Raw genomic sequence first — 16,069 nt, 5'->3', positions numbered from 1 at the left:
AAATTGAATCCTTTGTCAATTTTATAGTGGCTGACGTTTTGATTTCAATCACATAGCTGTTATAGTAATAACCTACCTAATATTTGAAGGAAGTTAAGACAAATGCAACAGCGTGACACAAAAACATAATCTAACAGCACATAAAGGATCAACCTAGTCAAGTATATCCAGTTGCTAGTATGAAAATACAAACCCAATGCCATTATCTTTTTCCTAATTCCTGTTTTCTCTTCTAGTTTCCCAAGGCAGTCTGTAACAATATTTTTCTCATTTAAGAAGTTTTCTGCTCGATCTTTGACTTTAGTTAACACTTCTATCAGGCCCATGCTCGAACGGCGTCTTGAAATTGCCTAGTATGGATATTCCGTTTGGTCTATCAGTATGATTTGAATGAAATGGGTACTGTGACGAGATATCCTGCCCGTCGGCAGGTAATCCGCTTTACTGCGTACTGGACAAAAGCGTCATTTGCGCATGTGGAGGGAATAGTCAAGGATCATGACTGATACTTAAACCAAGAGGAACGTTCTGTTGCCAACAACGCTTACGTAACACCAACAGGTGTCGCATAGTTTGCATCTTGTGTTTTTGATACATCGTCTAAGAGATTTATTCGAAGCTGAATACGGAGATAATAATGATGTCCTACTTTAGGAACTATTTGCACTTGGATGAGATCACCTTTGCCTCTAAAATACAGAATGGTAGCCCATTGGTCGAAATAGGTAAGCATGTGTCTGTCCCAAAGCTCTTGCTGCGCAAATATCGGGACTCAAATTAGCTCCGCGACTCATTGCTTTCCTTCCACCGAAGTAATCTTCCGCCAGTTCTCGTCCGCGAACTACGGTTGTTACCACAATAAAACTGACCTTGCTCAGATAAAAGTAGGCCTATTGAGTACAGCTATAGCATACAAAGCTCACTGTAACAATTAAACAGCATAACATGATAATCATTCATATTAACATAGCCAGAGAGAATTTAATCAAAGTACTAATGGATATACTAAAGTGAAATTATAATGTAAGCACACATATGGGATCATATTATAGTAGGCTAGTATTTACAGTAACACTGATTTCACCCACACTTCAAATTCATCCATGTTTAATTTACCACTGCTTAGTTTATTGAAAAACACTGAAGAGATTTAAAGGGATGTATGATAGTGTTCAAGGCCGTAATCATAATATATATTGGAGGGGACACATCCCCCCCATATTCAAATCTGGTCAAAATGTCCCCCCCCAATATATTGATATAAAAATATAAATACAAATATAAATATGCTACGCTACGACAGGCAACCACACACGCTGTCTGAAATTATAATTAAAAAAATAATTAGTCCCCCCCAATGTTGACTCCATGGCTACGGCCTTGATAGTGTTAAATTATGCCTGATTATAGACCATGGGTTTGCAGCATTAGAAGAAAAGAGTGAAGGAAGTAGAAAGAGACAGGCAGGGAAGGCATATCAGAACCTCTATGAAGCCCTTTAGACAAAAGGCGGACAGGGGACCAAATATGATGGCCAGTGGGAAACTTGAGAACCATCTGGCAAATTATATCCATGCCCGACTGGCTTCTTTGCTGAAGGAGAGTAGGTAACAGGCAATATAAGTCAGAAGAATGCCACTAATGAAGAAATAATATTTAATGTCTGATGCTAGAGACAGGACACACTGCACTGCGGTGACATGTTAGGAGCTTGCTAATGCTCTCTTCACAAATGGAGGAGGGTTAGCAGCAGCTAAAATATTCAGTGACAGAGGATTGGCAGCTGGATTTCCAAAATATATATTCTAAATGGTTGAGGTAAGAGACTACCTACACATACTATACATATAGTTGGCCATGATTACATAGTCCATAATTAACTCATTTTATGAGTTAATTAGGGAAGCTAGCAAAGTTTCAGTACAAGGGATAGAACATAGTGCATCTGGAATGTCACAGCGCTTCACTTCTTCCACATTTGTTATGTTACAGCCTTATTCCAAAATGGATTCAATTCATTTGTTTCCTCAAAATTCTACACACAATACCCCATAAAACGTTTTCTTTTTGAGTATGATGTTACAAGATTGGCACACCTCACAATGGACAGGTGTCTGCCTTTCTAAATCATGTCCAATCAACTGAATTTACCACAGGTCAACTCAGATCAAGTTGTAGAAACATCTCAAGGATGATCAGTGGCAACAGGATGCATCTGAGCTCAATTTTGAATGCCATGTCAAATTCTGTGAATACTGCTGTGATTATTTTTTAATAGATTTGCCTTTTTTTTTACGTTATCATCATGGGGTATTGGGTGTAGAAGTTTGAGGAAATTATTTAATCCATTTTGGAATACGGATGTGACATAACGTGGAAAAAGTGAAGCGCTGTGAACACTTTCCTGATGCACTGTATTTATATATTGTGGTCTGTTTTCTTTGATTGGTGCACATCTTTGTACAGCACCTTGTTCAGAACTGGTTTTTAAATATGCTTTAAATTGATTTGACTTGCCTAGGAAAGTCAGTGACTGGGCAAGGGAAATTTGAGTGAGTGTCTTTATAGGCAGCCTATCAGTTGCTCACGCGGGCATATCATTTATCGGTGCTGGCCAATCAGTAGTAGTAGTGAGATGCCGCTTGCATTAGGTGAGTGACTCTCCTATTACTAATTTTTGGCCCGTATCACACGCCATAGCTGTGTGCCTTTGTTAAGTATGTCCAATTAATTTAATTTACCACAGGCTTTTTGGCTTCTCTGTTAGTAACACTCAAAAAAATACAATGATAAAGCTAACGACGGTCTATGAGAAGCAGAAAGCATTAGAGTTGGTGAACTTTGTGAAGCATCAAGTAAAAGGTTATACTAGGCTGGCAGCCCTCATTTACCGTATTTTCTTTACGATGACCAATGACCTTCTGTGGTTTACCCTCCTCATGGAGGGTGTCAATGAGTGTCTTCTGGACAACTGTCAAGTCAGCAGTCTTCCCCATAATTGTGGTTACGTGTACTGAACCAGACAGAGATCTTTGCAGGTGTTTTTAGTTAATTCGCTGACTAGAGCTCTTCTCAGGTCTACATTTCAGTATTATACATTCTTTATTCTAATATTTTGAGATACTGGATTGGATTTCCATGAGCTGTAAGCCGTAATCATCAGGATTAAAACAAAAAAGGCTTGAAATATTTCACTGTGTTATGATTCTAGAATATATGGTGTCACTTACGGGGATTTTCCCCCCCCACAATATTCAAATTCTTGGAGACGCACTTATACATAATTGAATTAAGAACCAAAAGTACAGAAAGAAAAAAATCAAGTATGCTGGTTATTGTACCCTAGGTCATCAGTTATTGTTAAAGTAAATGTTAAAATGTTTGAAATGTAGACCTGTAAAACCTTTGTCCTCAATGCAACCCTTGTGTCTACAAATAAATACACCTGAGACAAAAATGGTGACTAGCAAGAGAAAGCAGCAAGTGGCAAATGGGTTGACTCAATTAATAGTTTAATTAATTAATACAATTTCAAATCAGTTGACAAATCTCCCAAAACACAGTACTCCATTCCACAAGTGGAAAAAGGAAACAGTAAAAGTATAATGTGGAGCTGCATAGGAATAAACATTTAGGTGTTTATTTTATTTTTTACATTGTTTCTAAAACGTTAATCCTGTGTGTATGGTTGATCAGCAGTGAGTACAGTGAGCTGGATGTGACTGGTCAACAGGCACATGGAGTGCCTGACTCTATATCCACTGTCAGTCCTTTGCTGAGGAGGAACGCTTCCTGCTTTGGCTCCCGGCCCAAGAAGTTTTTGAGCATTACAGCAGCGTCCTCAGAGCCACCAGGCTTCAGAATACAGTTTCTGTAGTCCAGACCAACCTGTAAGAATAAGGATAATTTGAGAAACATTTTCAGGAGACTATTTGGACTTCCTGTGGTCAAAATATAGGTTGATTAACCTGTATTTTGGTGGCCAATGTCTTGATTCCATTTGAGTTAAATAGTGAAACTAATTAATACAGAGTTGTGGTATTGAGTACAATACATTACTTCATGATTACGAAAGGGCCAGGAAGACTATAGTTTGTAACAGTATAACTAAGGCAAATTAAACAGTCTACTGTAGAAGCAGAATAAGGGCATGAAATAGTTCAATAACATGGTGACAGTCAAGCAGACGGGTTTGAAAATGCAGACGTTGTTTTGTCATGTTGGAACATATTGGCCTGGTTCTCTAGTTCTTTGTGTCTTAAGCAACCAGGAAAAGGACCAGTTTGGAGATGGTGCATGTTCAGGCGAGGTCAGTCTCCATCTCAAAACATGTATTTTTCCGAGTAGTCTAAAGGCCGAATTATACTTCTCCGACTCCGTTACGGACAGACGGAGTCGGGCGGATTGGTTGAATTTATAGTACTCCGAAGGCTGTGGGTGCTGAAAACAATTCACCGCCAGAAGAGTAGGTGTCGCAACGGTTTTTTGTAAGTCGTCGTCGAGTGTTTATTTACCTAGTTTATCGAGAAGTCGGAGCAAATGTACAAATTAGCCGTTTCATCAATAAAATACGCACATTTTCAGCAACTACACTGCCCATTTCTCGTCACATTTTAATTCAGATGCTGATTTACATGTACTGTTTAGCTGAAATATTAATTGTAAAAACTTACAGCAATGGCGGTCAAAGGATTCTGTTCGTCCTGTTTATCACGGCAACCCCCCCCACCCCTGACGCAAGCGGTTCTTAATACGGACCAATCACAGCCAAGGGGTATCCGTAAAATGACGGACGGACAGACGGGATAGTCAGGAAAATCAGGAGGTGCACGTAGAGCTCTCCGAGGGGCTCGGAGAGGGCATGGAGAGAGAATTCCTCGTCGGAGAGGGCGTTCCCTGTGTCCGTCTCCGTAAAAACGGAGAAGTATAAATCGGCCTTAAGACATGAAAATCTAGAGAACAGGGCCACCAAACTGTTACGGTCAAACTTGTACCAAATTGCCCTTATTTTAATTTAATTGTGTGGTTGGAAAGTGATTCCACATACGGTTTCAGTCGAAACAACAAAAACTAACGTGTATGTGACAAGAATAACCTGGAATGTTGAAACAACACTTTGTTGTTATGAAGTACCTGCTTATGTAAAGCCCATTCCAGGTAGGATTGTTTTGTATGATTATTTTTTAATATTGGTTATTTTACCCATTTGCTAAATGTTTCCCGCCTTAGTACAACAGCTATTCACCTAGTAACAATTCTGAAGGATTTTAAAATTCAATATCCACTGCATCCACAAATCTTTTACACAGGAACTTTCTTTAAATCATATGTGAATATGCTCTGCATTTCTTTCTTGACACAAGCAATGCATGTGTTCTAGAATAAAAATATCTGCCTAGCTATCAGTCAAGCTTGAGTCAATACAAACAACAACCCAAAACAACACTGAGTTAAGGCACACTGAAAAGCATGAATGTGAGAAAACGATATCCCATATTGTCCAGACACAGACTAAACTTTGTCCTCTGCCTGAATAGGCAAGTCATAGACTGGGAGTCATTAATGATTGAGAAGCACAATGTGAATGAGGACCTTGGGTAGGGCTGGGCAATATGCCGATATATATTGTGTGATGATAGAGCATAATATGAAACGATAGACGTTTTCCTATCGTTTATATCGTCAAATCCCACTCGTTACCGCAATATTTATAAATATACGAAGCGCAGTGAAAGGGAGTGATTGACGGGTTAAATTAAACAAAATAACATATGCATAGAAGTTAAGAATCTAAAGATGAAGTTTAATTGTTTATGTAACGTTGGATGGACCGGCAGGCCTGGACTGGTAATCTGGCATACCGGGCCGATATGATATGTATTTTTTTTTTTTATGAACGTAAAATTGGTCAACGACTGGCCCATAAAGCAGGGACAGCGGCGCATTAGTTTATTTTCCATACTGACACTGGGCTGGCCCAATCACATCTCTTAACAGGCTCCACCCCTCCCCCTCTGTTTCTTGTGTCTGATGCAGTGGCTCAGAGTCTGACCGATTGTGGTGGGCCCTTCTGAGCAAAAATGACAGGGCCATTTTTTTGTCCCAGTCCAGCCCTGTGGACCAGTCACTATCAGCTCACAGCAGGCACATACTGTACAGTAATTAGGGAACGTTTTGTAGAGAAATTAAAACAGGTCGCACCACAATAATAATTTGTAGTTCGCACAAATGCTCCTAAGGAGTTGGAAGGACGTGAAGTCGGCAAACAACTTTGCGTGTCGTTTAAGTAGGCAATACTTTTTTAACAGAAAACGTAGCTAGCTATCTACAGCATAGCCGATAACTCACTGAGCCCTTAAAGGTGCAGTGTCCACTTGAACCTGTCCAGTGAATTATGTACAACTAGGCCGCTACACTCCCAAATATATTTTGAGGTCGCACAGATAACATTTTGGGAGTAGATGTGACCAATATGGTCACAATTTTAACCGTATTTTTTGGAAAATAAGCTGCATTTTCTATAAGCCGCACCCCACCAGAATGGGAGCTTTGTATTTGTAAATCGGAGTACAGGCCGCACTGGAATATAGGCCACACGTTAAACGGGAACAACGATACCGTAGCACCGACTAGCGTTGAGCGGAACAATGCTCACGACTGTTTATTTGCCCAGAAGCACTTTTCCCTTGGACACCTTGGATAGCCATCTAACTAGACAACATTCCCAATCAGGGTGAACACTCAAATTATCTTAACTACAGACCATAGCATTACACATATCAAAACAGAACGAACACAACAATAGAACTCCAAACAATGCTTATCTAACTAAGCTAATGCCCTTAACTTCGTAGCTTTTCAGCTTGCCGCAGGGCATTCTGGGTACCAAAAGCATTGTCGCTACAATACCAAGCAATGCACGAGTATAGGCGATCTTACAGAATTGTCTAACACACTTCGGTTGTGTATAGTATGTCCAGAAATAAAGCCACGTCACTCATTCAGTGGCAAAATCCATTGTTATGTCTACAAAATTATTTTAGATAAAGTATAATTTTAGCTAGCTTGCAAATCATGAGGATAGCCTACTGTAGCAGACCTTTCTATGTTAAACGGACAAGGGTGTTTTGTCCCTCGGGAGTTGCCGTAGCCATGATGCAGACGTAAGCATTACGTGAAGTCAGTGAGGGCTGTTCAAATGGCGATGTCAAGAAGAGCAGTGGGAAAATACAAGTTGTGAAAAGAGACTGCGTCCGTGTGTTATTGTCCACAAGACCATATAAAATTATATCTAAAACGAACCTACAAAGAGCTCGGTTACACTACCTGTTACGGACCCGTGTCCTTCATTTGATTGAGTTCGGGAATGTTGAGTTCGAATTATGGTTTCTTTAGACAGGGCACTTTTCTGTTTTTTTCTTTGGCACCGTTCGTCGTTTCATTGTTTCTCCCCTGTGTTAGGCCGGTAGGGTCGTAACACTACCGAAGTTGAATTAGCCAATGTTGTTAGCGATGCTAGCGTTAGCTTGCTTTGAAATCTTATGTTCTGAAATCTTGTTCTACTAGCCATTTGCAAGTCACTGTATTTCCAAGCCCTGATAGTGTAACTGACACAGTAGAAAGAATTCCTCTTTCAAGTAATAAGCCCCCGTTCAAGTGTTGAGCATTAAATTAGCTGCACGGTCTGTAGAGATCTTGGGATGAAGCCACTTTTTTGTTCTAAAACCGGGCTATAAGATGCTTCGAAATATAAGCCGTACAACCACAAGAAAACTGTAAAATTGGGGTACAAGCCGCGGCTTTATGTCCGAAAAATACGGTACTTTTATTTGTTGAGTATATCATTAAAAATTTAATTAGAAACTGGCCTCTCTGTGGTCATTTCATTTTATTCATTGAATTTGCAGAAAATGTGCCAAATCGAGATATGTATTGTCATCGGGATATGAAAGGATCTATATCAGGATATTAGATTTTGGTCATATCGCACAGCTCTAACCTTGGGGTTCATGATGCCCTCCTGCTTGAAGCGAGCGTAGAACATATCCATGGAGAAGACCTCACTCCATAGGTAGCCATAGTACTGGGCATCATAACCACCAGCCAGATGGCCAAATGTAGCAGGCATGTTGGTCCCTGTAGAGCACAGCGGGTAAAGATTGGGTTGGTAAGACAACAATTTTGATCACTACTTTTCCTCTTGGCAATATCAGTGCACAAGAATGTGTGTGTGTACATGCACACATGCTTGTCCCTCTGACCTGAAGAGGCGGGCACTCCTAGGATCTCCTGGCACAGTCTGGCATACTCCTCAGCTGGGTCCAGACCATTCTTGGTGTGCAGTGCCTGGTCCACCTTGGCCAGTACAATCTGCCGCAGGTTGAACAGGCCTAGGAGGTTAAAAAATTATTGAATTTATCCTTTAATATGTACAAGTTACCAGTAAATTACTTAAATGTAACAACACCTAGCAACCGACAAAAATACGATTAATGGCCATATTCTCACCCCGAAAGGGACTACTGTCTGCACAGGCAGATTCCTGTAAACCCACTACAGTATAATCATGTCAGCAGTGCTGTTTGCTGTCAGATTATTGAGACTTGCTGGTTCCCCCTGCATTATGGTACCTGCATTATGGAATAAATTGTGAAAATTACATAAACGCTATCTTCAGTTCTTTTATGACTTACAAAAGCAGTAAGGTAGGAGGAGTTGACAGGATTCAACTATCAACTAACTGGTCAAGCGTTCAAGACCTGGTAATTCAATTGTATCTCTCAGCCCCTGTCATTATTTCAATGCAAAACATACAGTATGTTTTATATTAGGCATGCTGAGTTAAAATACATCAGTTTAAAGTTGCAGTAGGTAACATTATAAAATTCAAATATGAGACATAACACCCCCAATTATTGTCTAAACTTCCCCATGCTTTCCTCCGCTGAGTTTGATTGACAGTGGATTCACAAAATAAGCCAAGGAGAAAGACTACGGTGATTGGCTGAAACAGAATTTCTGGAACATAATTGTCTGGAAAGTAGCGGGCCGCTTCAAAACTATAAATTGACATTTCCGTTTCCTATTTGAGCTGTCTGTGTTGTTAAACAACTTTCAGTGGACCTTATACATTTGCACAACAATTTATAGGTAGACATTTGGGGAAAAAATACCTACTGTACTTTTAATGGGAGGCAAGAAAATCTATATGCTATAGGCTATAGGCCAGTCATACTAAAATTGTGGACCACAATCCGTGTCAATAGGGAACGAATATCATCAAATGTAATATTGAAGTCAACATTAATTTAAAAGAGCTTAAATTTTTTTGGGACTAAGAGCCGTTTCCCCAAGTGTAGCACAACCTATTTGTCTCTAGCAGCGCATTCTATCCAATGCGGTGTTGCCCAAAAAATCTCACCAGAAGTCACTATTGGCAACTTTCTATGACAACACAGAAGTACAATTACAGTTATTTTGCTGCTGCTCAACAACAAAAACGGAGATTGCTAAAGTAGCAGATAGTCAGCAGATTTGTCGGTAGTCGCTACATGAGAATTTGTCACCAGGGGAGGTGAAAACTCGCCTAATCTAGCGAACAAATCGCTAAATTGGCAACACTGATCCAATGAGTCTTGTCAATGTGCATTTGTCTCATCCAATCGAAATACAACAAATCTCATAAATTAAACCCTAACTCTACCGATGCACAAAAAGGTGTTTTTTGATTGGAAGTTAGAAGTACATTAAACCAACATCTGTGACAGGTGTGGTAGCTGTGTACTGGAATAAACCTTGTTTGTGGATCGGTAAAATAGTTTTACAGGAACTTTCCAATAAATATTCAAATAACTAGTTTATAAATCCTTAAAATAGGTTATGTTACCTAGACATGTCATTTTGAAGTAAAAGGACTCGTTATGATTCACCCACCAGTATTGGCTAGCCGGGACTTAATGAGTTTGTCCAGCAGGTCATCGGGGATGGGCTTGCCAGTCTTGTAGTGTTTGGACATGCGTTGTAGTGGGTCCTTTTCCCACACCCAGTTCTCCAGCATCTGAGAAGGTGCCTCCACAAAGTCACGCTCTACATGGGTTCCACTGAACATGGCATAGTCCGTCTGAGGGGGATGAGAGGCGAGAAAATTAGAAAACTGTTACAGATCTTTTTACCAAACATCTATTGCCTCAACTCAGCAGCAGATAGGTCATTGCAAACTTAAAAATGCAGAAACAATTTTTCTGTGTTACAAATGTTTGTCTGAACAAATGCATAATATAAAAGACATGTTACTGTAAATGTAACTACCAGAGTTTATAGAATTCAAATTATCTTACAACTTTTGAACTGGGGAGTAAACAAAGATATGGTGCACATGTTAAAGGGGTCATTGACTGCAAAACCGAGTTTACCTTGTCATAGTTGAATAACAAAAACATAGTTATGGCCTATTTCTCTTTGATGGTAATTGTTTAGCATGTCCTCATGTGACTGGATCTTGACTATTTGTTGTCATCCATAATGGCTTACTCCGTTAGCCTCACTAACACACCTCACAACAACATATATTATTGCGTTGAGTATTTTTGGGAGTCTTTATGGTTTTCAAATAAAAAACTGCCAATAGTCAAAAGTTTAAACGTCTACAAAGAATTGTTCACTCAGAGGCAGTGATATTTGAAAGAACGACCAGCCCATGTCTTTAAGCACACTCCTAAAGACAATACTGAAGTTTTGGGTTCCTCCGGTAGGAGGGAACCTATTATTTTTGTTAGTATTCCTATTATTAGGGTTCCTCCGGTAGGAGGAAACCTATTGTTTTTGTTAGTATTCCTATTATTATATTTCTCCGTTAAATGGTGTGGTAGCTGTGTACTGGACCGCATAGTCTTACGCGGCAGCCATATCTTGGTCGCGTCATGTTCATGACATAAGTTCACCATTTTACAGTTCGGACAATTCTACACCAAAAAAGTCGAGCAGGGCAGCCTTCAAGAGATGTGGGAATTGTGCTTTTAGCCAGATGGTCCGATTATTTTTGTGATTTGTGGAAAACTTGCAATTTGAGTGAGAGTGCATTGTTTTGACGTTAGCCTCAGAGTCAGACTTGGGTCGCTCACTGGCCGTGTGTAAACAATTTTGTATTTCACTCAATTCTACTCCAAAAACGTCAGGGAGGGCTGCTTTTTGTAGACACGAGCCTGCTGAAGATAGCCAGTATCTAGGATTTTTCAAAGCAAGCCTGTTTCATTCGTCATAGCCAGGCTAGTTTTGCCCGCTTCACTCGGTCAGCCTATTTAAAGGTCTCTGACAGTCAGAATCACTGTTTACAGGCAAAGGTCGAGCAGGGGCCTGTACTACGAATCATGATTTGGCGTTAACAAGGTAACTTCAGGTTCAACCCAGGGTTTTCTGTATCACGACGGTGGATCACTTCTTACCGGGGTAGATCGCCATTGTAACTCATGCTGAACGCCTAACCTGGTCGGGAGCAGGTTAAGTTGGAGATCAGAGATCAACCGGTAAAGCACCGCCCACTAACCCATTCATTCTTGATGATAATGGCGTCACCGTTCTTAGTTCTCCTGTGGAGCTTGGTGCGCAGATAGTGAGAGACCGACCAAAACCCTTTGGCATTCCCTGATGAGTATCTTTATGAAATATATAGATTCTCAGCTGAGGGAATTACGTATCTGCTGTTTCTTGAGCCATATATTGCTAATGCGACACATCGAAGCTGTGCGCTCACAGTCCCACAGACTGTGTGCATAGCGTTGCGTTATTTTGCTTTTATGTATAGTGTCATGTTGATATGTTATCCCTATTCACTGGGGTGTCTCCCCTTAACCCCTTCTGTTGTCCTTGGGTTGCTTTGACCCATTTTCTAATTATTTCCATATCAGAAATGTGGGTTTCCTTCAACCAAAACATTTCAAACCAAAAAGAACAACTTGTATGGTACTGTACAATGCTCTTCACAAGTTAAATAAATGATCATTTCACTACTTTCATTGAATTTGGATGTTTCATTCACTTTTATAGCATTTTTCAAAAACAATAAATAGGACATTGAAAGAAAGAAATGATGAAAACCCCCACAAAAGACTCAAAGGCACAACAAAAAAGTATTTGGGACAAGCCACAAAAAGGTATAAAAAGACCAAAACATAGAAAAAAGTTAAAAAATACATCCTCATGTGTTCTCCCTTTCCTAGGAACACAGAAAAAGAATGTCAGTGTAACTAAGTTTACTATCATTCATTCAGTCATGTACTACCTTCTTCTCCTATTCCAGTTTTTCTATCTCCAGGCTACTAACATTTCGTCGTCTCCCTGAGCCACACTCATATTCTTACTTTTCTGTCTCTTCTTTCCTTTCGCTCCACACACTCGATTCGCAGTTCGCACTTTCTCTTTCTCTCCTTTCACTTCTCGCTTCTTTATTTCGCTGTCTCTATCTCCCTCTTCACTCACGCTGTCGAAGTGTGCATGTGTGACGGGGCAACTGGCCAATGAAATATGCGGGCTCTAAATTGATCACACAGCCCCCGGGCGCATCTCTCCACAAAATATTGCATACTTTTCGGGACATCGATATTGATATTGCACAACGTGATATCGCAAAAACGATATTGAGTTGATATATCGTGCACCCCTAATCCCAACACCAGCCACACCGATAATGCTCAGCCATATGTCTTTGATGAGCAGCTGACGCACTCCCGCACCCACATCGCCAGGGCTGCAACCCTCAACACAATTTTTGTAGAGGACTACTACAACTATAATGATAACCAACAAAGCGAAGTTGCGCTGTGTTTCAGCGAGCCATGCATCCCACCCCAGGCCAACCCACTGGAGTGGTGGAGAATCAACCAGGACCGGTACAAGAAGCTTAGTGTCCTGGCTAAGCAGTACTTTGCAGTACCCGCAACCTCAGTTCCTGCAGAGAACTTTTCTACTGCCGGCCTGCTCGTAAATCGACTCCGTACTCGCCTCTCCCCTGAGCATGTGGATATGCTCATTTTCCTGAATAAAAATGCGTATGGCTAATGCAGTTGTGGCTTATTTTATTTTTTACCAGTAGCCATGTAGCGTAATCGGCAATTTTTTGGGGCATTTGTGTGATGGCGCACCGTATCCTATTCATAGTTTTCACGTGACCTCACGTTCCAAGGGACACGCCCCCCTGGAGGGCAAAAAAGACTTTCCGCTGCCCGCCACCCATTATAAAGTCATACATTTACTTTGAGTCTGCTGCTTTTGTTTAGGCATAATGCCGGATAGTTGTTGTGCTATCGGATGCACTAATTGCAGAGGAGACAAGCCTGGGCTGGGTTTCTACAGAATTCCGTCCGATAAAGAAAATATAGAGAGGAGAAGATTGTTGATTTGTTCCATTAAACGTAGCGCTACCTCTGTCCCCGGGGAGGGCATACAATGGCAGCCGTCCAAATATACACGTATTTGCAGCGAACACTTCAAAGCTAAGCACAAGTAAAGTTAAACAAGTATATTAATTCTTGTATTTTTAGCCATAAAACACATCTTTATGTAATTGGTTTGACATAGTTTGTTGTGTATCGAGGCGACCAACTGCAGTGGTCATAGTGAGATAAAGTTAGCTAGTTAGCTAAATGGTTGGGTTGTTGTGTTAGACACCAACACTTGCAGTTTACGTCCATATCTTTCCTTTTCTTTAGCTGAGAGGTGATCCAAAGGTAAATTTGCTGTATTTTGCTGCGTGTCAATGGTGCGAGCCGCTATCGCCGGCAGCTTTCTGCCCTCCAGGTCACCGAGCATGTCACGTGACTGAAAACTATGAATAGGATTCCAGTTCCAAGTTAATATGCAATATTTGCGTGTCTTTCGTTTTGATCAAGGATAGCCTACCCAATGTGTTTAATTTTGTCCAATGTATTTTTGTAACTTTTTATTCCACATAATAATAGGCTAAGTGTTATTCCGCCAAGTTTAAGAGGCTACGTCGAAGATGCAGTTCATTGTCTTTTCGTCATGTTCAATAAATTGATCTTTCATTTGTTTTCTATATTTAACCCTTATTTAATCTAATATCTTAACAGTCACAATTATTGCCAGAATGTGTGGTGGTTCATGTGTTTACTGTATGCTTTGCGTCATGTCTGTCTAATTAAATAACGGAATTGCAGCAGCATTAATAAAAATAGATTATCCGGATATTCGAAAATCATTTTGGATACTATTCGAATAGTGAAATAATTTCAAATGCCCATCCCTATTGTATATATGTATGAAATACATGTCTGTATCATGTCAATTTTGCAAAAGTTTGCAATGTTGAGGAGGAACCCGCCATTGCTGCCTGCAGCTATATTTTCTTCTTATTATTTATTTTCCCACTCTAACTCGTCCCTCAATTTTTGCACTACATAGACAATATCGGTGTCAAAATGTTCGTCCTGGTCACGAATGCGTTGCTTGTATTGGATTTTCCGTTGCACGGTTTAGGCATAAAGGTTTTGTGACAAAAAGTGAAGCTAACTGTGGCTAACTAGTTAGCCACTGTACCAAAAGTCACTTCTGGGTGAGTCTAACTACCTAAAACGGCAAGACGGCTGCAGAAACGCCACAGGCAAAGGCCAGAGTGATAACTATTTGCCCATTTAACATTGTGATAAAATCACAATTGTAAAATGTAATGTACAATACGATATGGGTAGTTGACAAATAAGGGTGAAACAGTATTTTTTTTTAAATAAAGTTCTAATGAACTTTGTATGAAATTATAATGTTCAAATGCTGAATTTTTTAAAACTGCTAGTGTTCCGTAGATTTTTTGTATAATTTCATTATTTTTGAAGCTTTTCTTATAGCTTCAGCCACAATTTGTCCTGCGGTGTGACATGTCACTATGACAAAATTAAAATATTTTACTATTATTGATTTCAAGTACAACTTAGGTATGTTTAAAGTTTAAGAAGTACTCTTTCAGAATGTTCATTAAAATTCTGCATATGATTATTTTTCACAGCTGTTTTTTTATTTGATTATTCACTTGTGCCATCTTTTATCACTCACTCTAGTGGAAATATTCTATAAAATGAAAAAAAAAACCCTAATGAAAATGTCTGCTTTCTTTTTGATAGTTAAATTATGCAATATTTTCATATGTACATAATAATAAAAGTTAGTTAAGATTAGGAAAAGTAATTTAATTGTATTTGAAGTGATGTCACACCACAGGACGTGCCGTCACACCACAGGAAGAGATGAGACATTGTATGAACTTTATTGGTAAAATCTATTAAGTACTTTTGTAACAAACTAATCCATTTGCACTTAACATTTGTCAACAACAAGACATACTGAATAATCAACATATTAGAGGCATCAGTCGTCAAAAAGAAGAAGACAAAACATATCTTGCTTCTCAGTAGAATGTCATTGAAATCATGTTAGAAAAAGCTGTGTTGAACATGATCCAATCGAGTTGGTCCAATTTTGCCACTCTACCACAGGGCTCAGGCTCAGATATCCCCCCAATTATGTTGGTACGAGAGTAATAGATGCGATCATCTTTGTCAGGCCACTGGAAAGTATTCTTCTGTCCACGCTGAACCATACAATTCACCTGTATGTCCTCTCCCTGAATATCTGAGATTTGGCCCACATATCGTTTCTCATCATATTTGACAATGATGAACTTTCCCACCTCCAACACGTCTCGGTCACCTTCATCATCTTCATCTTGGGAGGGAGGGACTGTGCTCACCTCTTGACCTGGACTGTCAGTGGTCATTGTGACTTGTTTGACGTTAAAGCAGTCACACACTTTGTGATAGTTGCAGAAGCAACTGACTTCCCTGTGAAATATTTCCCCCGGTGTCGTAGTGAAAATCTGGTGTGTGCCCAGCATACCCTTCACAGCTGGTAGGACAGGAGGGAGCAGTGTGTCAAATTCAGCAATGTCCTTTTCCTCTATCCATTTAATTTGGATTTTCATCTCATCTTTGCTGGACAAGAAGTCAAACAGTGTCTCAGCAGTTTGTAAATCATGTCCCCTTAGCACAACCTGGTCTGCCATCCG

The 16,069-nt window shown here is 40.0% G+C and overlaps 2 protein-coding genes across 3 annotated transcripts in view; both read right to left on the bottom strand.

The window, feature by feature from the left end:
* reep6 (receptor accessory protein 6) overlaps positions 1 to 437 on the bottom strand; it is a 95,721-nt gene extending 95,284 nt beyond the window's left edge. For both annotated transcript variants that reach the window (XM_062452703.1, XM_062452702.1), the window contains exon 1: positions 194 to 437. In XM_062452703.1, coding sequence (XP_062308687.1) covers positions 194 to 326 — 133 coding nt within the window. In that variant the 5' untranslated portion in view covers positions 327 to 437. The remainder of the gene's footprint in view (positions 1 to 193) is intronic.
* Positions 438 to 3,642: 3,205 nt separating this feature from the next.
* The window catches only part of thop1 (thimet oligopeptidase 1), a 91,472-nt gene continuing 79,045 nt past the window's right edge, over positions 3,643 to 16,069 (bottom strand). The window contains exons 11-14 of the mRNA XM_062452669.1: positions 9,934 to 10,120; positions 8,262 to 8,390; positions 8,000 to 8,136; positions 3,643 to 3,888 (exon numbers count right to left, since the gene is read on the bottom strand). Coding sequence (XP_062308653.1) covers positions 3,727 to 3,888; positions 8,000 to 8,136; positions 8,262 to 8,390; positions 9,934 to 10,120 — 615 coding nt within the window. The 3' untranslated portion in view covers positions 3,643 to 3,726. The remainder of the gene's footprint in view (positions 3,889 to 7,999; positions 8,137 to 8,261; positions 8,391 to 9,933; positions 10,121 to 16,069) is intronic.

Source organism: Osmerus eperlanus, chromosome 26 (genome assembly GCF_963692335.1).
Source record: "Osmerus eperlanus chromosome 26, fOsmEpe2.1, whole genome shotgun sequence".
NCBI lineage: Eukaryota > Metazoa > Chordata > Actinopteri > Osmeriformes > Osmeridae > Osmerus > Osmerus eperlanus.
The sequence above is the reverse complement of the archived record's forward strand: the minus strand, read 5'-3'. Positions and strand labels throughout refer to the sequence as shown.